Below are 22,001 nucleotides of genomic sequence, written 5' to 3'. Positions count from 1 at the left end.
CCTTGACAAGAAGGACAAGATGCTTTTCCTACCGTTCAGCCGCTTTGGCAACGTGGCTGCATTATTCTTAAATACAGCGTCTGCGTCTAGCCTTTCCTGGCAGATGAGAACAGATGTATGTCCCTCACCTGAAGGCAGAACCAGATCCATTGTCACTATTAAGAGGCCTCACAGCATTGCAGTGGAAAACAATCAGCATCTCTTCTTTCTTTGACCGGTACAAACATCTTTGCGAAGTACAAATAAATAATGAACTACAGTAACCAACTGCAAAGCAAAGAGCCAGGCTAATGCCAGAGGCACGGACTCACACATTGTGCCCGAAGACACTGGCCAGAACCGGCTGCGTCTCCTCAGCTGGGCCTCCCGGTCACCAGGTCACCGGTCGCTGGGGTATCCATCCTCCCGGCCATCGGCTGGGTCCCCACGTCCTCTCTCCGGTCCTCTGCAAAACACACTCCCTCTCCCCTCACCTCGTTAAACCAGTAACACCCAGGGAAACTGAGTCCCACTCCCTCTGCATGCAAACCATTGGAAACAACAAGAAAAAAACAAGAAAACCCCCCACTGTCACACTCGCTCATCCCCACCCTTGCTCATTTTCCCCGGGCTGGGCAAGGGATTGGTGTGTGGGAGGGGGTGAGGGCTCCGGGGTGGGGGTTGGGGCCAATGGGTTCAGAGTGTGGGAGGGGACTCCGGGCTGAGCAGGGGGGTTGGGGTGTGGGAGAGGGTGTGGGCTGTGGGCTGGGGGTGCAGGCTCTGGGGTGGGGCCAGAAGTGAGGGGTTCAGGGTGAGGGCTCTTGGCTGTGGCAGGGGGTTGGGGTGTGGGAGGCAGTTTGGGGTGCAGGCTCTGGGCGGTGCTTACCTCAGGCAGCTCCTGGAAGCAGCCGGCATGTCCCTCCGGCTCCTCGGCAGAGGCGCAGCCAGGCTGGCACTTGGGGTGGGAGCAGCACGTGAAGCCTCCATGGCCGCCCCTGTGCCTAGGAGCCGGACAGGTTGGTCGCTTTCCGGAGCCGCACGGAGCCAAGACAGGCAGGGAACCTGCCTTAGCCCCGTGTGACGAAGTGGGGGATTTTCTTGTTTTTCCAATGGTTTGCATGCAGGGGGGGTGGGACTCAGTTTCCCTGGTGTTACTGGTTTAACGAGGTGAGATGAGGGGAGAGGGAGTTTGTTGTTACAGAGGACCGGAGAGGGAACTTGGGACCCCAGCCGATGGCCTGGAGGATGGATACCCCAGCGACCGGTGACCTGAGACTCCGACCCGGAGGCCCAGCTGAGGAGACACAGCCGGTTCTGGCCAGTGGGAGGACAATGGGCTGCAGAATGAGGACCCCAGTGACCTGACCAGCCGGTTCCAGCCAGAGGGGGGTGGAGAGACTGGGATGTCCTGGGCTGAGGGAGGCCAGGCCTGAGGCCCTGAGAGTTTCCTGTGCTGTGTTCAACTCTCAATAAACCCTCCTGTTTTATGCTGGCTGAGAGTCGCTCTGGTCTAGAGAACAGGGCGGGGGGGGGCATCAACCCCTTTTGGGGGGGTGGAGGCCCCGGGGATCCAGAGTGAGGGGACTCCCCGAGGGGTCCCATGGCGAGAGACCGTTCTCCCCCATGCAACATCCCCCCCCCCACATCTGCCAGGGCCAGTCCCCCCCTCAAAAGAGCAGTGGCGGGGTGGGGGGGCTGGAGACGCCTTCGCTACAGAGTCCGTCTCGAGTTCCCCTGACACTGCAGCAACCGGATTGCTACACACACACTCACGTGTCTGGGCGGGGGCAGGGGGAGGAGCGGGTGAGTCCCCCTCCTCCCCCTGGGGGCAGGCAGGGCTGTCGGGAAAGGAGGGGCACAGTGCCAAAGGGGCCGCACCCCCTGCCCCGTCCCTGCGCTGGGCCGGGCAAGGGAGGTGCTTCGTGCCAGCTCCGCTCCCCCCCCCCCACTTCCCCCGCCTCTGCCCAGCTCCTGGCGGGTCCCGCAGCAGCGACGGGCGATGGGGCGAATCCCCCACAGACCGGGCAGCCCTTGGACGGGGATTCTCCTGGCAGGTCAGAGGGGAGAACGTGGGACCCAGGTGTCCGGGACACAAAGGCCTCCAATAGGAGCCCGTGTCAATGAAAGCCGAGGGGCTGCGGGTCGGGACTGAGGGGCACCGGCAGAGCTGGGTGGGGGGACCCCAGGGCTGGGGTAGCAGGATGGGGGCTCTGACGCTTCCCTCCCCAGGCTGGTTCCATTCCAGGCTCCCCTGAGCCTGCGCCCCAAAGCCCCGGGGACCCCATAGAAGCCCCATTGTTCCCCACAGCTTCTGCTTTGCATGGGGGGATTAGCAGGGATCAGCTGTTTGTTTGTGTCTCTGTCCCAAAGCATGTCCCCCCCTCCCACTGAACTCCCTCCCCCAGATCTAGCAGGCGGAACCAGCCCCACGCAGAGACCCAGGGACCTGGCACACCACGGGGGGAGGGGGAGAAGGGAGAAGACTCTTCTCCCCCCCCCCCCAGGTTCCTTCCTCCAAAGCGAAGGGGAAGTGGGCGACGAGGCTGGGAGGGGAAGTCTGAGGCCGGAGGGGCCCCCCTGGGGCTGCCCTGCCTGTGGGTCCAGACTCCCAGGGTCCCGGCCCAGAGATGCCGCCCCTGGGTCGAGGCAGGTCCCGCTGCAGGAAAAGGCACTGGGGCAGCACCTGGCGAGGGGTCCCTTGCAGCTGAGAGGGTGGAGCGGGGGAAGGGGGGACCCAGGTGTCCTGGACACACAGGGCTGTAACAGGGGACAGTGCAAATGAAAGCAGAGGGGCTGCGGGTCTGGAGTGAGGGGCACCAGTTAGTATCAGTGTTGTATCCACCAGGCAAAGTATTAACAACTTCAACAGAACTTTATTTACAGTGCAAGTCTCTTCTCCAAGCTGTAGCTGCACACTCTGTAACTCTCCCAGCCTCCTCAACTCCTCCCCCCTCCTTCCTGTCCTTTCAGACTCCCAACAGCCAGTGCTCCCAGTTCTAATAATCACATGCAGCATCTAAACACCACAATCAGTCTCTCTGGTCTCTCCCCCCCAACCCCCCGCAGCCTCTGTCCTGGGCTCCTGCCTCCAGCCGGCGCTGGCCCAGACCCCAGTGACCATCGTCATCACCCCGCGGAGCCCCGTGGTGGGAGGGGACGTCAGCCTGGCCCCACAGCCACCGCCACAGAACTTGGTGATCTGCAGCTGGTTCCGATCAGCGACCGCCACTGATGGAAACAGCCGGATCCTCAGTTACAGTCCAGCTACAAGCCCCCCTCAGACCCCTGGCCCGGCCCACACGGGGCGGGAGACATTGGGGCCGGGCTGCGCCCTGAACATCGCGGGGTTAACGCTCAATGACACCGGGAACTACACGGTGCTGATACAGACCCCTGGTTTCCTCACCATCCCAGTCAATCTGCGTGTCTATGGTAAGTGTCACCCCCAGGAGCTGGGCTGACCCTGGGCCCTGCCCTTCCCCCCTCCCCCAGCGACGGGGATCTGGGCGTCTCCCCTGGGATGAACCCGGCTGGGTCACGGGGGGAACCTGCCCCCAAGAGATCATGACCCAAAACACAGAGATGTGGGGCTCTGGGCCCCCAAACGTCACCTCCCTGAGGTGGGAGCCAGGACTGAATATAGATGGGGAGTGACCCTCCCCACCTCCGTGAACAGCTGCTGCTGTCTTAGTTGGTATAATCTGCATTAACCCACTCTGCCGGCTGCACAGACCTCCTCACGCAGACCCCACTCCCCTGCCCTCCCCGGATTGAACCCAGGAGTCCTGGCTCCCAGCCCCCCCGCTCTAACCCACCAGCCCCCACTCCCCTCCCTGAGCTGGGGAGAGAACCCAGGAGTCCTGGATCCCAGAATCCCACTCTTTCCCTTGTAGCTGTGTAGCCCTCCAATGAAGTTTGCAGCTGGATAACAGCTCACTACTGCTGCCAGACAGCTGGGTCTGAATCATCCATAGGGCTGTGGGGAAGGAGCCCCATAGAGCGAGAGCTCCCTTGGGGGCTGGATCTAGCCGCTCCCCCCAGTGACTCTCTCTAGTCCCAGAAATGCTGCCCAGGCCCACGGTGATGCCCGACCAAACCCAGGTGCTGGAGAATGGGACCTTCACCCTCATGTGTAACAGCTCCCCCAGCGTCGACACCGTGCTCTGGCTCCGGAACAGGTTGTACCTCGTGTTGTCCCACAAACTTATACAGGATCGTTTTAGGGATCAAGACAAAGATGCCACATTTATTATGATAACAATTTGATTTATGACCAATAACTAATATTTTAATCCTAATACACACACATTATACCTAATACCTATAAACACACACACACACACACACATTCACACACACACACACACATCCATTAGATGTTCTGCAGCTGCTGCATAGTTACCAGTCCTGCTTGAGTCTGTGGCTTGAGTTTGCAGCTTGGGTTCGTAGCTTGTGGCGGTAACTGGCCAGGAAAGCCGGGCACAAGGACGAGCTGGGTCTCTGTTGGGCATGCACCGATGCCCTTCCATGTTGGCAGCAGAATGTTACCCTCCTCCAAAGTTTTCCATCTCACCCATCCTTTTTGTAGGCTTTAGTTTGAATCCAGAGTCTATAGGTCTTGCTGTGTCACGCTGCCTCCAGGTTTGGTGATTGATCACCTGTCCATTGCAGACATGACTTTCAGCCTGGGACCGGGCTTTGATCTTCCTTCTATTGCACCTTTTCTTTTTAGGGTGGATTCTTCTTACTTTGTTAGGGCTCTTGTCTGCATCTTCCGCCGTTGGTGTTTGAACTCTATTTAATCAGGACAGGCTGGGGCTGGAGGTTGATTCCATCATCCATACATACCTCATTCACACATCTAAACTAAACTAATAAGATTACAGCAGGGTTTGCAAAACTGAAGGTTGGAGCCAGCTTTTACAAAATGGAGTAAGCGTTTTAAAATGGGGTTTGAATAACAATATGGCAAACAGTGAACAGAAGTTACAATATAGACAAGTGTAATAAATGGTGAACAGAAGGTACAATACTGAAACAGTGCAAGTCTCAGTGATTTAAGCAGGAATTGGATTGATAGTGAAACTTACAAAGGCAGATGACTAAACAGCTATGGCTCTTAACAAGCATCTTAATTGTTAATTAGCCAGTTATTGGGGTAACCGGTTTTATGAATGAATATTGTTTCATTCATAAAACTTTACTTATGACGTTACATTAATAAAGTGAACAATTAAAAACAATTTCATTCATCAGTCCTACACTCGCGCCCAGTGAGCGGCTGGGGCTGTCCCCTGACAACCGGACCCTCACGGTGCTGGGTGTCACCTGGGGCGATGCCAGCGCCTACCAGTGCGTGGTCGGGAACCCCGTCAGCACCAACCGCAGTGAGCCCAGCACTGTGACAGTGACCTGTGAGTAACTGCAGCCCCGTCCCTCGGCCATGCTGCCCCTGGCACTGCCGGCATCACCCAGCCACGGAGATGTGGCTGCCTCTGGGGTAGGGCGGGGGGCTGGTGAAACAGGGACCCCTCACTGGTGCCATCCATCCCCTGACCCTGTCCCACTCTGTGCAGATGGGCCACAGTCTGCCAGGATAGACCCACCAGGACCCATTGCCCTGATCCTCGGGCAGTGGTGCAATTAGAAATCACTTCTTGCCAGTACTGCACTCATGGGAGGGACACAAGGGGGGGCACGTGATCTCCCCACGGAACCCTCCATGTGACCCCCGCCCAGCCTGGGGCCCCACCTTCTGCTGAGTGAAGGGGAATCTGTTCTCACCATGAAAGACGGTGTTTGGAGTCACATGGGCAACTGCCACGTCCATCCCCCCGACCCCTCTTCTAGTTAGAACCTTCACGGGAACAGGCCATTCAGTGTGACGGGTGTTTTCCAGGGTCCATGGTGAGCTAAGGGTTCCTTAATGGGCCGTTCAACTCGACTTGTCCGTTCATGTGCTGGCTACATACCTTGTGGGCGTTCCCACAGGGGCAAACGTGTAGTGAACAGAGCGAATATTCCTAGCGTCAGATACCAAGATGTGATTATGCTATTTCTATGCATGTATCAAGTACCAGCTATTTCACCTACATGACTATTCCCAAAAGAGATTCTGAACAATCACACCACGTACCTGAGACCCTCTGTGCCAGCACCGTGCCCCACTGGGGTTTTGTCTGTTATGTAACAACAGCGATGGAGCCAGTGACATGACTCCGTTTTGCCTAAAAGGGCCAGGATAATTTTAGCTGTTTGGGTGTGACTGAGCCTTTAGTCAGGGAGGGCACTGGCTGGCACACATTCCGGTTAATGGGCTTCAGGGTTCCTTTGCAGGTGTAGTGGGGTGGTTCCCCGCTCCTGCCCTGTGGAGCTCGAAACAGCCCAGGAGAGGGCTGTGACTGGGGCAAGAAGCCTGGGCTGTTTGGGGCTCAGCTGGGCCACACCCCAATCAGGGCCCAGCGGGCCCTATAAAGTCTGGGAGCCAGGAGCAAGGACTCAGTCTCTCTCTGCCTTCAGAGAGAGAAGGGCCTGGCTGCAGGGAGCAGAGACAGGGCACCTGAGTGGAGCAGGGCTGGGGACAGGCTGGGGAGCCCCAGCCTGGAAAGCCCCAGGCTGTGGCCTAGCAGAAGGCCAAGGGGTACTGGGGGTTGCAGAGGGCAGCCCAGGGGTAGGCCAAGGCAGCAGGTCCAAACCCCCCTTGCTAGTGATGAGTGGCTGATACTGCAGTCTGCCCCAGGGCGCGGGGCTAGACGATAACGGGCAGTAGCCGTATACTGAGGTGAGGTGGGAATAGCGGGTGGGGGGTCCCTGGGGAGGGGAGACACTAAGACTGAGGGGTTACTGCCAGGGGGCAGCGCCCCAGGTAAAAGGACAGGGAGGGACACAGGGGGCCAGAGGACAGGCGGATCACCGGCCTGCAGAGGGCGCTCTGGAGCTGGAATGAGCTAATTCCCTGAGACACCAGCAGGAGGTGCCACAGGGGTGAGTCCTCTCCTCTACAGCAGGTAACTTTTTAATGTTTATAAACCTGGTATGTGCTGAGGTGGCTTAAAGTATAACACAGGTTTTCAGGTTTGCAAATCTGTGACCTTGGCCTCTTTGAGATTTTATTATTATGATTTATTTATTTATTTACTTATTTTGCTGGTCATAATGTGGGAGGGTCTCCTCTCCTCCCTCTGCTCACAAGGTTATATGTGTCTTGTAGAGCTCTTCTGCACACCAATTTGAAGGATTTTTTTTTTCCCAGTAAGTGTGGACTGATTCTTTTCTCTTTGAAGGCATGTCATTTTTTCAGGCTCACACTGATTAACACAGAAAACACTTGGGGCTGTTAAACTTTCTTCAAATCCCATAGACAATTCAGTTCAGCTACATTTCCCAGTACAGTGATGAAATGGGTGTTTGTATAGACAAACATCAACTTGCTTAACTACTCACTTTCGCCAAAGATGATGTATTCAGTCTGTTTATATGAAATATGGGAGTTGGGTGAGGAGCCGTTGCAGCCTATGTAGGACTTATTAAAAGACCAGTTTTAAGTAGAACTGTATCCTAAACTGCTTTACAGTATTGTACCCAAACACTGCAACTTCCTTTATAGGAACAGAACAGACTCCTGAAACTCTTACCAGCCCACAAAAGGGGTCCATAGTCATGCAGATAGTCCCATTGTTTTCAATGGGATTGATCAAATGATTATGGGTTTACAGGTTTAGGTTCCAAGTTTGTAAATTGTTCTGAATGAAACCGACAATGCCGGAGCGGTCAGATCAGCAGGAGCTTCCTTCGAATAAAGGTGGGCAGATGTGTAAAGTCTTAGCTCCATTGTTAAGATGAGGAACATATTTTCAGCAAAGTTCTTGGCAGATTCCTGAGGTGGCTGGTTTAAGGCCATCAGTGTCCGGCATCATAATCTTCACTAAAAGTTCTCCCACCCAGAAAACTGGAAAATGAGGCATTTGTTTTCTTTGTTTTGCTGCTCCAGTTCCAGTTAACAAAATGCATGTTAGACTAGTTTGGCTGCAAAGAAGAATTCTCTGTACACTGGCGAATATACGTGATTCCTGTCAGGCTGCAGAACTGGGCTGACATCAGAATCCAAACATCCTCTGGTCAGTGCAAGCAGAGGCATTCCTCTACTGATTTGGACTTGCAATGGTAGATACGCTGGAGGGTAGGGATAGGATACAGAGGGACCTAGACAAATTAGAGGATTGGGCCAAAAGAAACCTGATGAGGTTCAACAAGGACAAGTGCAGAGTCCTGCACTTAGGACGGCAGAATCCCATGCCCTGCTACAGACTAGGGACCGAATGGGTAGGCAGCAGTTCTGCAGAAAAGGACCTAGGGGTCACAGTGGACGAGAAGCTGGATATGAGTCCGCAGTGTGCCCTTGTTGCCAAGAAGGCTAACGGCATTTTGGGCTGTATAAGTAGGGGCATTGCCAGCAGATCGAGGGACGTGATCGTTCCCCTTTATTCGACATTGGTGAGGCCTTATCTGGAGTACTGTGTCCAGTTTTGGGCCCCACACTACAAGAAGGATGTGGAAAAATTGGAAAGAGTCCAGCGGAGGGCAACAAAAATGATTAGGGGTCTGGAGCACATGACTTATGAGGAGAGGCTGAGGGAACTGGGATTGTTTAGTCTCCAGAAGAGAAGAATGAGGGGGGATTTGATAGCTGCTTTCAACTACCTGAAAGGGGGCTCCAAAGAGGATGGAACTTGGCTGTTCTCAATGGTGGCAGATGACAGAACAAGGAGCAATGGTCTCAAGTTGCAGTGAGGGAGGTCTAGGTTGGATATTAGGAAACACTATTTCACTAGGAGGGTGGTGAAGCACTGGAATGGGTTCCCTAGGGAGGTGGTGGAGTCTCTTTCCTTAGAGGTTTTTAAGGCCCGGCTTGACAAAGCCCTGGCTGGGATGATTTAGTTGGGATTAGGTCCTGCTTTGAGCAGGGGGTTGGACTAGATACCTCCTGAGTAGGGGGACCAGACGTCCCGATATTATTGGGACAGTCCCGATTTTAGGGGACTTGTCCCGCGTCCCGACCTTACATTGGTCGGGACGTCTGGTCACCCTATATGAGGGGGACCGCAGCAAGCAGGTGCCGCCAGTGCCACTCACCTTTCCTCCCTGGGCCCTGGGGCAGCGCGCAGCTGAGCTCCCGGCACGGCGGCGGCAGCCCATGGGGCCACCCCCCGGCCGGCAGGAGCCTGCAGAGCGCAGCCCGGCCCCGGCCCCGGCCCCGGCCCCCAGAGCGGCAGGGAGGTCTCACTCCCCTGCGTGCTGCAGCGGGGCGGGGCCCGTAGACTCCGGCAGCAGGCAGCGGCCGCCGGGCAGAGAGCCCCCCCCCATCCCTGCCCCCTCCCCTCAACCCAACCGTAGGAAGGGGCCAGAGGGACTGGGAGGGACCTGCCTGCTGGATGCTTCCTGGGAGCCGCTCCAGGTAAGCACTACTGGGCTCACCTGGCCCCCTGGCAGGTCCCTCTGGGGGGGCCCCCCTCAGACCCACTGCCCTCAGCCCCCACCCTGACCCTGTTCCCTCTGCCTCCCGCACAGTCCCTCCCCTCCCCCCATCATCTCACCCGACTCACTGCCTTCAGCCCTCACCCTGACCCTGTTCCCTCAGCCTCCCCCGCAGTGTCTCCCCTGTGCCCCCCACCCTCAATCCACTGCCCTCAGTCCCTGCCCCTGTTCCAGTAGCCTCCCCCACAGTCCCTCCCCCCCCCCCAATCATCTCACCCTGCATGGATGTGGAAATCTGTCCCGGATTCCAGGCTGTCGTTAGCCCCTGGGGCAAAAGATCAGCAGAGGTTTCCAAAGGGAAGTTTGCAGCCTTTGCTCAGACCCAAACATTTTCACTTAAAAAAAAAAAATACCCAAACCCATCCTGACACCCATCTGCTCTGTCCAGATTTGCTGTTATCCCTGTTGAGGCCAAAGTGGTTTGAAAAATTAAAAATCCATGACACCATTGTGTTGCCTCCCCCTGGGTTGCTCGTTAGTCTGATGGACCTGCCGATAATGAATAAAGATGAATGCCCTGGGAGCAATGTGTCAGGCAGACAGTTTGTGAAGTAGGAATGTGAATGCTGAAGCCCTCACAAAATGCAGAAGCTTTTCTGAACCTGAGCACTGAAAAAGAGCTAGATACCCTGCATGGGTTTGAAAGTGACAAGAGCCTAGCGACTGACCAGAGCAGCGCCAGGTTTGAAGTGACGAGGAGGGTCTGTGTCATGAAGTCTGCATTTCCACTGAGGACTCTTCCATCGCCAGGGTAGCGCTGGCGCAGGTCTGCCGCCCGGCACAGCAACGCTGAGAGGTGCCAGTGTAGACCCGACCCACTGCCCTCAGCCCCCACCCTGACCCTGTTCCCTCAGCCTCCCCCGCAGTTCCCCCTGTACCTCCCACCCCGAACCCACTGCCCTCAGTCCCTGCCCCCGTTCCAACAGCCTCCCCCACAGTCCCCCTGTTCCCCCCCAACCCACTGCCCTCAGCCTTGCCCTACCCCAGATCTCTTCTTCTGCCTCCCCTGTCATCCCACCTCCATCACTCCCCCTGCTGTCCCACCCCCTCAACTTCCCCCCATTCCAGTCCTGCTCCCCTCTGTCTCATCCCCTCCAGACCCTGTCCCTCTCCCCAACCCCTGACCCTCCCCAGCCCCTCTGTTTCCCCCACCCCACTCTACACAGCTCTCTCTACCCTGTCCCATTCATGCTCCCCTCAGCCCCTATCCTACTCCCCCCCATCCCAGTCCTGTCCTATCCCCCTCAGCCCGCCCCAGTCCTAGTCCTGTCCCCCTCAGTTCCTCCACCCTGCTTCCCCTGGTCCATCCCCACACACCCACCAACTCCCTCGACCTCCCTCCCCCCAATCCCACTGCCTGGACTCACCCCCGTCCCACTCAGGACATGCAGGAAAAAGAAGCAATGGGCTTAAATTGTAGCAAGGGAGATTTAGGTTAGACATTAGGAAAAACTTCCTAACTGTAAAGGTAGTTAAGCACTGGACAAATTACCTAGAGAGGTTATGGAATAGCAGTCACTGGAGTTTTTTAAGAGGTTAGACAAACACCTGTCAAGGATGGTCTAGTTGTTATTACTCAGTCCTGCCTCAGTGCAGGGTTTTGACTAGATGACCTGTTGATGTCCCTTCCAGTTCTACATTTCTGTGATTCACACTGAATTGCCTTGTGCCATTGTCTAGTAGTAGTGGCACACAGTTCTCTGACATGCAGGTTTATAAAATTGTAGTTAATATACAGTTTAGAGCATAGCAATTTTAAAGCTCTGCATGTTCAGACCAACTGAGCTGAAAATTGTGATCTTGTATTCAAAACTATTAAGATGTGGGCTGAAATAAAATCAGCATGAATTGCTCAACAATATCAATGGAATCAGCATTGCACTGCTATATATTGTAAAACATTACAGTGAAATCTTGCAAGTATTACATAGCACGCCGCCTTGCCCAAGTGGTAACTAAGCATAACATCTTCCTGTTTCAACATTCTTAACTTGTATCCTAAAAGTGTGTGTGGTGTGTTTTTTGTTTTTTTGTTTTTTTTTCAAAACACTGAATACTGCTAAGTTATGAGTTTTAACAGGTTTTTTTTCTTTTAAACCACAGCACTGAATGTTATTCTAAAATTGTTTTCCAAATATTCTTAAACTCCCAGTTTATACCCCGCTGATGTTCATTGTGAAAAGAATTGCAGGTATAATAATATTTGGCACTTTTGTAATTCACTGTCCAACCTGTGTTTTGTGCCCTCCTCTGGTGGATTTTTAGAGGATAACTGTATAGCTACCAGCTAAGGGAGTTATAGCTTGAACTCAAGTAGTAGAAACTCATGCTTTTAAGTCTGGATGGCTCGGGTTCAATCTTTGGTGACTAGCTATGATGGAGGTTGCTACACTTATAATCCCTTTAATCAGAGGTTCTGAATATGCTTGTTGTAGGCAGAACTAGCCTATAGTTAAGCAACCGAAAATTTAGAATGGGAAGTGTTGAAATGTTGGGAAGCCTTATAATTTTGCCAATCTGGAACGAACATCCCATCTGAGGGATGGGGGCGGGGAGAGAGGAGAGTGAGACAGGAGCAGGAAACTGGGACAAGGAATCCAGAGCGGTAGTGGGGGGCAGTTGAAATCAGATGAGGAGCTGGGGCTGGTTAGACAGCAATAGGATAGACATAGACTGGAGGGGACGGGGAAGAAGGGTCTTTGACTACTAGAGACCACTCCATTCAGGAGCCTGGGATAGACTCAGGATTCCTGAGTTTCACAGTTCCTCTTCTGTCAGCAGATATCTGTGAAACCCAGTGGCAAAAAAAGTGTCTTATCCCCCTATAGAGCTGATCTATCACATATAGGATGACAACCTACTGCCTCTGCCATCACTTACTCCATTAGCTCAAGTGGCAGAAGTCTGTGCAGTGGATCTAAAGGTTCATCGGCAGGGTTGGAGCCATGTGAGTTTCACAATGATTCCACATGCCAGAATTTCTGGGGCAGTTCAGTTTTGATTTTTACCAAAAAAACCTGGGGAAATGCATACAGAAATAGGGTGACCAGATGCCTAAATATGGGAATCTCAAGCAGGAATAGAGAGGTTATTTTATCTCTGTATTTGGCACTGGTGCAACCACTGCTGGAATACTGTGTCCAGTTCTGGGGTGCACAATTGAAGAAGGATATTGATAAATTGGAGAGTGTTCAGAGAAGAGTCACAAGACTGATTAAAGGATTATAAAACATGCCTTATAGTGATCGACTCAAGGACCTCAATCTATTTAGCTTAACAAAAAGAAGGTTAAGAAGTGACTTGGTTATAGACTACAAGTATCTACATGGGGAACAAATAGTTAATAATGGGCACTTCAGTCTAGCAGAGAAAGGTAGAGCATGAGCCAAGGGTTGGAAGTTGCAGCTAGACAAATTCAGACTGGATATAAGGCATACCTTTTCAATGGTGAGAGTGATTAACGATTAACAATATACTAAGGGTTATGGTGTTTATCTAAAAGCTTTTTCTAAAAGCTATCCTCTAGGAATTATTTTGGGAAAGTTCTATGTCTGTGCTATACAGGTGGTGAGACCAGGTGATCACCGGATCCCTTCTGGCTTTATAATCTCAGAACTAGGTACATCAATTCACATGCAAAATTCTCATTGAATTCAATAGGTGTCCTTGCCCTGTGGCTTGTGGTGCGGGCTGCAGCAGGGGCCGTACAACCCCTCTCGCAGCTTCCTAGGGCCCCCTGTCATGGCTCTGTGCACCTGTGTCTGTCATTGTCGTCCTCTCCCCTCCCCCCGCCCTGCTCACCCAATGTGTCCTGATATTTCACTCTTGTGATCTGGTCACCCTACTCCTGAGGTCCCTTCCAACCCTGATATTCTATGATGCAGTATGGACGTCCTGGATAATTCAGACCGATGGAGAGAAACAGAATCAAAAACACTATTTTATTTAAACACCTTCCATCCCCCTCCCCTCCCCCGTCCCCTCTTGAGGACTCCTGACCAACTTAACAGCACAATACATATGCTAACAAACAAAGCTTTTGTTTAAGTTTGTTAGCATGTGTATTGTGCTTTCAAAGCCCTATAAAGAATGAATGCTCCCCCTAGCCCTGTTCTGCTCCTTAAAGGAGCAGAGCGCAGCCCCACCCCCCACTCCGGAGGGGGGGGTCGAGCCCCAAGTCTTTCCGGTGGCCCAACCCACTAAAAATCTCTTTCCGGTTCTTCGCACTCGAGGGTACTGCCCTCGGGTCCCCGCTCACCCTGACGTGCGTCGCTGACTCCGTCCCAGCCCCAAGCTATCGCTGGGGTCTCAACAGCACCGACACTAACGAGACTGGGTGCAGCTTGACCTTTAACCCCACAACCTGGGCTCAGCAGGGCACGTACGAGTGCCGGGCTCACAACCCCGTCACCAACCGCACTGCCTGGGCGTCTGTCGCCGTGCGGGTGACAAGGACGGGTGAGTCCCCGGGATGGAGCAACGCGCTGCAGACACGGATCCCAGTCTGGCACCAATGCCCCAGCGGGCTCAGTACTGGGCGCTCTCCCCTGGCAGTCAGTGCTGCCCCCAATGGGTGCTAGGGGGTGCTGGGCTGCAGGGAGCGGGGTTGGGGGATTGTGGCTGAACCATCTGATCCAAATCCCCTCCCCCCCCACCCACGTCTCGCCTCCAGATGCCCTTCGCCCAGGTGCTCCTTCAGGTCTCTCTCCCTGGGCCGTCACTGGGATCGTCATCGGGTCACTGGTGGGGGCAGCGCTCGTCGGAGCCGGGGTCTATCTCCTCTGTGAGTAACAGCCCCCCCACCCCCCCGGGGAGCCAGGACTCCTGGGTTCTATCCCTGGCTCTGGGAGGGGAGTGGGGTCTAGTGGTTAGAGCAGCGGGGCTGGGAGACAGACCCCAATTCCAGCATCTCTGATTCCTCCAGACGCTCGCTGCCAGAATGAAACCCCCAAGGAGAACGGGGCACCCGTCCTGGTGTACGAGAACCTGCCCCCGACAGCCTGGGTGGGGTCTGCGGTGAGTGACAAGGGCTCAGCCCCTCCCTCTGCTATTCCAGTCCCACCCCCTCCTCTGCAGGTGCCACTCAGTCCCGACCCCCAGCCAGTTTACCCTGTCCCCTTTGGGCGGGGGAGGGGGGGTTACACAAACCCGGGGTCCCATTGACTGTCCCAGGGTCTTTCCCCCCCCCCCAAGCTCAGCTGGAGGGAGGGGGGGTCTCTGGGGTCTGGTGGTAACAACCCTCTTGCCTTTGCCTCCTGCAGGCCCAGCCCGGGAATCCCCCTGACCCCAGCCCCACATACCAGGTGAGCGCCGGCCCCTTGTGCTGTATCCTCCCCCTGAGGGGTGGTTGGACTCGGTGGGGGGAGGGGAGGAGATGCCCCCCCAAGCCCTATGGCTGGGAACGGGGCTGGTTATCACATCCCAGAGCTGGGGGGGGAGGGGGCAGAGTGAGCCACAGGGGGATTAGCCGGGAGCCCCAGGGCTGAGCGGGGAAACCAGCACTGAGGGGGAGGGATGGGCCTCCAGGATGCTTTGGGGCCAGTGGGGGGAGCTGGGGGGCTGAGCCCTGCAGGGTGGGGTCCCCAGCTCTCCCCTGGGGCGTCTCTGGCTGAATCATCCCCGTTTTCCCCAGCCGCTGCAGCCCCGACAGCCGGACGTGTACGAGGAGCTGAAGAAGTGACACCCCCTCCTGCCCCCAGGGCATGCTGGGAGGGGCCCGGGGCATGCTGGGAAAGGTGAGTCCCTGAGCCTGGGTCCCGCCGCCCCGGGGACATCCCGTCGATGAAGCGTTAGAGGGCAGGAACAGTCACCACCCGGCCCGGGGGGTGCGTCCGTCTGTCTGCCCATGCTGCTTCCCTGGGGCCCATCACCGCAGCGTCTGGGCCCCTGCGAGGAAATCAGAAAGTCGGTGCCTGTGACTGGCTCCGGATCCGTTGTGCCCAGCACAGGATTTGGCTTGGTGATGTCTCATGACCAAACACCCCCAGCCTGGGCACGTGCCCTGTTCTCTGCCCGCCTGACCTGAGCCCCACTGCACGGAGGGGCCCAGGCGGCTCAGGGTCCGGCCAGGTCCCACGGGGAGTCTGTGGGGCTGCAGGGACTCAGACCCGGGTCTCCCCAGTACCCGGCTGGTGCCCAAACCAGGGCCGGGGACCCTGCCCAGGGCTTCCCCCCGATCCTCCCCCCAGCGCCCGGCCCCGCGTCTTCCCCTCCCTGGGGCAGTTCTCCCCTGCAGAGCTGTGAGCAGTGAATCCGACCCACCCGGCCGGGACTCAGGACCCCTGGCGGAGGGCACAGGGGACCGAGGGGCTCGCGGGTCCCCCGGCTCTGACATCTCCAGACCAGCCCCCAAAGGGGCTCGGAAGGTCCCTGCCTAGAGCCGGCACCACTGGGCGCGGTGACCGTGGTGAGCTGTGTGCCGGGGGCACGGCCGGAGCTGTGTGTGGCCTGGGTCCCAGGGGCTGGTTCCAGCCAGACAGCGGGAGGCGCCAGGCCCGTCCCTGGCAGACAGGAGGCACCGGGCCGTTCTCTCTGTGCCTGGCTCTGGGGACGCTGAACCCCACAGGAGCTGTCAGGAGCGGGTTCGGGATGTTGGGGCTCTGGGAAGCTCGTTCCCATTTTATTCTCCATGTCACCCATTGTCCCGTTAACTCCATAAGAACGGTGATACTGGGTCAGACCAAGGGTCCATCTAGCCCAGTGTCCTGTCTTCCGACAGTGGCCAGTGCCAGGTGCCTCAGAGGGAAGGAACAGAACAGGTAACATCCAGTGATCCATCCCCTGTCGCCCATTCCCAGCTTTTGGCAAACAGAGGCTAGGGACACCATCCCTGCCCATCGTGGCTAATAGCCATTGATGGATCTGTCCTCCAGGAACTTATCTAGTTCTTTTCTGAACCCTGTTATAGTCTTGGCCTTCACAACATCCTCTGGCAAAGAGTTCCACGGGTTGACTGTGTGTTTTGTGAATTAATTTCATTTGATGACCCCTAGCTCTTGTGTTATGAGGAGTAAATAACAGGAGCCTCCAGCGGCTCCTTCTCCCAGCTCTGGGCTCTGGCTGGTCCATACACTCAGCCTGGTTTTCTCTGTAATGCCTGGCCGTGCCGGGGCTGAGCGGGGTGCTGGCTGGGGGAGGGGTCACTGCTCAGCTGGGGGTTCTGGGCCTTGGGGGGGAGCTGGGAACTCGGCCAGTGGCAGCACCAGGGGCTGGGCGCCCCAGGGGGATACTGGGCAATTGGGGGGCAATCGCTGACTTGTTGAGGGCTGAGCAGGGGGTTGTGCTGCCTGCGGGGGAGGGTCGGGGGGAGCAGAGGGGAGCAAAGGCCCCACCTGCGAAGCAGCCAGACCAAGGGAGCCCCCGGCGCGATCCGGCCCCAGCAGGGCCAAGGGGACCCGGGTGCATCTGGCCTGGAGCCCGGCCGGGCTGGGCACTCGCTGCTGCCCCCTGCTGGCGAAGCGCGGCCCAGCCCCCCGCAGGGCTCAGCCGGACAGGGGCTGCCCCGGGAGGGAGCTCTCGGCCCCCGTCCTGGTGAGCCGGGGGGCGGCCCCGCTGGGCCAGGCCTGATTTGCACCCCTGTGTAGATAAATCTCTGATAATTTTCATATGACTTTACTTTGTGCCTCTTCATGTAACCTTGTAGTGGGTCTACCCACGTGGGACCTCTGTTTTCATGAGACTTTGTATCAAAGCCTCATATAGAAACCTTGTTCTGATGAGCCTTGGTATAATGTTATAGCCTGTAAGGATAGAATAAGATAAAAGAAAAATGTCTTTTTGCTAGCAGTAGAACAAGATCTCCCTCCCCCCCCCCCCCCCCGCCATCCACCCACACTTTGTAATCAATTGCCCCGTTGAATGAACGAGGTGTGCATGAGGAAGGCGGGGAAGGCAGCACCTCCAGACAGCTGCACCCCTTGGAGAGGGGCTGGGAACCAGACCCAAGGACAATAAAACGTGTCAAGTGGGCTCACTAAAGAAGAGCAGACATATTGATGGCCTCAGGGGGAGGGGAGGGGCGTTAGAAGCGAGCACCTTCTTTTGAAAACACCCTCTTTGAACAGCATTGGGACAACCCCCAGAGAGAAGCAGCACAAAGGACCAATGGACACAGACACGGATTTTGAAGCTGGTACAGATTTGCATAAGAGGGAAGCTGCTATAAATGTGAGGTGTCTTGCAGAGGATCCCGGGTCTCGTCTTGTCAACATGGGAGCATCGATCCGGATCGGCAGAAGCCCGGCTCCACCCCCTTCCCCATCTAACTCACCTGGCCAGTGCAGTTAAGGGGAGCAACTAATTGGTAACAACAACAAGACAGAGTGTGCTTGTGTGAGTGCATGAGTGTAATATATATTATTTGATTGATACATGTATTACCAATAAATGTGGCGCTTTGCCTTATGTCACGGACTCGCAGGTCATGCCCATTCTTGGCCCCGTGCGGTCCGTGGGGGGTGCCCCTTTCAGAGCGACAACCCTTCTCGGGGGTCCACTCTCTCCCGGGGTCAGGCCCCTCCACCTCCTGGAGCCGCACCTCTCGGAGCCTTAGCACGTCCGTCTCTGTCGTGGGGCCCCTTGATGAACTGGGACTGTTCTTAATGTGGTCTTTGAATGCTGAGTGGAGAGTTTGGCTGGGACGCTCTGCACTGGGGGATGGGAGACTGGCGGAGGGAAGATACCTGAGCATGTAACCTGAGAACCCAGGAGGGGGCTGGGGCCAGGTGATACCTCTGCTCCTGAAACTGGACAAAGGTTGTGGGAGGAACCGGGGAGAGGCGGGGTGAGAGACGCTGGAGAGAGTGGAGGGTTTTCAGGAGCTGGCTGGTGTAATGAAGGGGAGCCCAGATGGGGCTCTGACCCCCCAATGGGGCTGTGGTGCCCCTGGGACCCCAAGATGCACCTAACTGAGGGGATCTTGTTGTCTGTGCCTGCAAGACCGGTCTTGGACTGTGTTCCTGTCGTCTAAATAAACCACCTGCTTTACTGGCTGGCTGAGAGTCATGGTGAATCGCAGGAAGCCTGGGGGGGGGGGGGTGCAGGGCCTTGTGTCCCCCCATGCTCCGTGACACCCCCCTCAGGGAGTCCCCTCACTCTGAACCCCCGGGGCCTCCGCCCCCACGAAGGGGTCAATTCCCCCCCTGTTCTCTAGCCCAGAGCGAGACTCAGCCAGCGTAACACAGAAGGGTTTATTGAGAGTTGAACAAAGCACAGGAAACTCTCCAGGCCTCAGGTCTGGCCTCCCTCAGCACAGCACATCCCAGTCTCTCTGCCCCCAGGTGGGCTCTGCCTGCTCCCCCCTCCAGCCCCGAGCCCCCCTGTTCCCAGCTGGGCCTCTGATACCCCCGGCCCCAAGCCCCGCCTCTGTCCATTGTCTTCTCTCCAGGGAAACAGGGTCATAAACCGGGGCCTCCGCTCCTCTCTTCTGTCCTCTGGCTGGAACCGGCTGGTCAGGTCACTGGGTCCTCACTCTGCAGCCCATTGTCCTCCCACTGGCCAGAACCGGCTGGGTCTCTGGGTCGGGGTGTCAGGTCACCAGTCACTGGGGTATCCGTCCTCCAGGCCGTCGGCTGTGGTCCCAAGTTCCCTCTCCAGTCCTCTGTAACAACAAACTCCCCCTCCCCTCCCCTCGTTAAACCAGTAACAGCAAACCATTGGAAAACCACAGAAAAAACAAGAAAATCCCCCACTTCGTCACACCTTATCCCCCCTGAAAAGATCCTGTGCAGTACTTTAAGTACAATATCTGTGCTGGAACCCTTTGGGCTTTGCCCCCTCGCTGCTGGGGGGGGCCCAGGGAGCCGTGTCTGGTTACGGTGCCACAGGAGACGGGTTTAGTGGGTGTTTGGATCCGACGGGCAGCGCTGGTTTGGGCTTTGTGACCCCAGCTTGTCCGGCCGGCTGTGGGGGTCTGTGTCAGGCTGGGGAGGTCTGTTACCTGTTTCTGCTGGTTCCTGTTCCCCACATGCCCTGTCTCTCGCCCTTGGCTGCTTCTCTTTTCAGTGAGTCCGACTTTCCTCCTGGCCGTGCCCTGCCTGACCGCACAGGGCGGGGGCAGGTTTGTATAATTTCTGGTGGTGCCAAGAACAGGTCCAGGGCCATCCCTACCCATACGCAAAGTATGCAGCTGCGCAGGGCACCAGGAAATGTGGGGCACCACATTTCCTGGTGCCCTGTGCTGCTCCAGCCCCTGCCCCGCCTCTTCCCCAGGGCCCTGTGTCTGCTCACCCCAACCCCGCCTCTTCCCGCCCTGCCCCGCCCCCTCTCCACCCCTTCCCCAAAACCCCTGCACTCACCGGAGGGCAGGAAGTGGAGCAACCCAGCCCCAAACCCCTCCACTCCACTGGCTCGTGCTGGGGGGCGGTTTCCCCCCTGCCCCCCCAAGCCTGCTCCTGCCCCCACGCTGAGGCCTAGGGCCCCACACAGCTCCCCCATGGTGGGGTGGGCTGCGCAGGGCACCATAATGGCTAGGGATGGCCCAGAACGGGTCCAACCAGGACAGGTAAGTTCCAGTAGAAACCCCTTAGCAAATCTGACTAAATTGTCCAGAGTCCAATGATTTCAATCAGATTGTCTCTTTGCCTGGATTATTTGCAGACATTGCTTTGGAAAAGGGCCCGTTTTCCCTTCAGAATGGCTGCAAAGAAACCAAGAATTCTCTTCCTCTCACACTTTTCCTTTTTCTAAACATTTTCACATCTATCAACTGTTCAATTCCCTCCAGCCTCTGCAGGGTTAACTTCTCACTCACTTTCCTTAAATCACTCGCTTATCTCCCAAAATGACACCTTCATCAGCCCAGATATCACCCATTCATCCAGCCCAGACTTCTTTAACTTGGCGGCAAGAATACTGTGGGAGACTGTTGGGGGCCACTAGGCATAGCTACCAGGTAACTCGGGAGAGTGGAAGACCAAAGTGTCGATGAAGCTCTTTTGCTCTGGGCCTATCTGCACCCCCAAACCCCATCTTGTGAACTCTCACCTACTTCTGTGCTCGCTGCTTACAGGCTTTGTAGCAAGCTGGAGCAGAAATGTAAGGGTCAGCTTTTCTAGCAGGCAGACTGCTGTAAACAGGCCTTGCAAGGCCAAAAGATAAGCAGGCGTATGGGAACTATTCTAATTGTAACGGCTAGAGAAGGGAGGGGTGGGAGGTGTAAGAGGGAGTAACAGGACAAAGGCTTACACAGAGACTGCTTGAAGTATAAAAGGTAAAAGTTATTTGTATTTGTTGCACTGGATTTGAGACATGCTGGTCTCCTAGTGCCATTTCAGAGCTCTGAAATAAACTTGGCTTGCTTTCTCCCCTCGGTGTCTTTATTGGTGCCAAGCACACCGGGCAACGGACCATTTGAAGTCCGCCTCGAGCACTTGGGCGGTAACAGTTTTGGCGTCCCTGGGTGGGCTCGAGGCTGAAATTTAGCCTTGCCCGGATCCCTCCTGGTGGCCGACGGATTACGACGACGACCGACGCCCAGAGCTCACCGGTGACTTCATCGGGGGCCTCGGCAGAGACGTGGTTTGCTCGACCCCGGAGGGCACAACGGTGCAACGCACACAGACAGTGGAGAAGCAGCTGCGGGCAACGATGGGGAACCGGTCCCGTCGATAGGGCGACGGACCGTCGATAGGGCGACGGTGCAGAACCGGACCCATGGATAAGGTAGGAACAGTCCAGTGGGGACTTTATCTGTCTTGACCTGGGGATGCCCAGAGGTCTACCTGTTGTGACTTGGGGACGCCCAGAGTCTCCCTCAGTATGGGGCAGGGACAGAGTACAGCCGGCAGGGTACAGTGTACACCTTTAGAATGCATTCTGGTTAACTGGAAGGTGTCTGGATCTGATCAGTTGATTAAAAGTAAATTGAAAAGGTTCTGTACAGTTGATTGGCCTCAGTACCAGCTGGAGTGCCAAGAAAGGTGGCCACCGGAAGGATCACTTAATTACAACACGATCCTTCAGTTGCTTTTGTTTTGTCAGAAAACAGGTAAATGGAATGAACATCTTTATGCGTATACGTTTATGGTGTTAAGAAATAGGACTGATATTTTGCTCAAGTGTCATTTGACTCCGACAGGCTCGGTAGTATGTGCTGCTAAACCCCAGAACCCTCCCACTGTTGTAATGCCAGAATCGGTGTCCCCTTCGGCTCCTCCACCCCCACAGGCTTTAGAGAGTACCCCCCCCCCCCCCGTGGAATTGTATCCGTTGATTACTGAGAGTGTGGTAGCCCGTCCAGGAACACAGGAACGGCCAGCACAGATAGGGTCAGTCTAGCTAGCCATAAGCCTGACTGGGATGACTGTAATATACTTATGGGAACCCTGTTGTCTGAAGTGGAGTGGATTCAGGTTATAGCCAAGGCTAAGAAGGAAGACAGAGAAGGTATTTAAGGTTTAAAAGGGAAAGCTATTGGACTCCAGAGGTTGTACAGAGGGAATCCTCAGAAGTGAGTGTGCTTATCCTGGTTTGTTGCTTCAAAGCTCTGT

General features: G+C 55.8%; 1 protein-coding gene across 1 annotated transcript; it reads left to right on the top strand.

Annotated features, from left to right (window-relative positions):
• Nucleotides 1–1,978: 1,978 nt before the first annotated feature.
• Nucleotides 1,979–15,193, top strand: LOC135892707 (carcinoembryonic antigen-related cell adhesion molecule 5-like). The gene is made up of 10 exons (XM_065420500.1): nucleotides 1,979–2,033; nucleotides 3,046–3,411; nucleotides 4,040–4,157; nucleotides 5,236–5,393; nucleotides 5,556–5,596; nucleotides 13,746–13,971; nucleotides 14,186–14,296; nucleotides 14,438–14,529; nucleotides 14,775–14,816; nucleotides 15,146–15,193. The coding sequence occupies exons 1-10, from the start codon at nucleotides 1,979–1,981 to the stop codon at nucleotides 15,191–15,193; spliced, it is 1,257 nt and encodes a 418-aa protein (XP_065276572.1).
• The last annotated feature ends 6,808 nt before the right edge of the window (nucleotides 15,194–22,001 follow it).

Source organism: Emys orbicularis, chromosome 20 (genome assembly GCF_028017835.1).
Source record: "Emys orbicularis isolate rEmyOrb1 chromosome 20, rEmyOrb1.hap1, whole genome shotgun sequence".
Classification (NCBI taxonomy): Eukaryota; Metazoa; Chordata; order Testudines; family Emydidae; genus Emys; species Emys orbicularis.
Note: the sequence above shows the minus strand (reverse complement) of the source record. Positions and strands in the feature narration are given on the sequence as shown.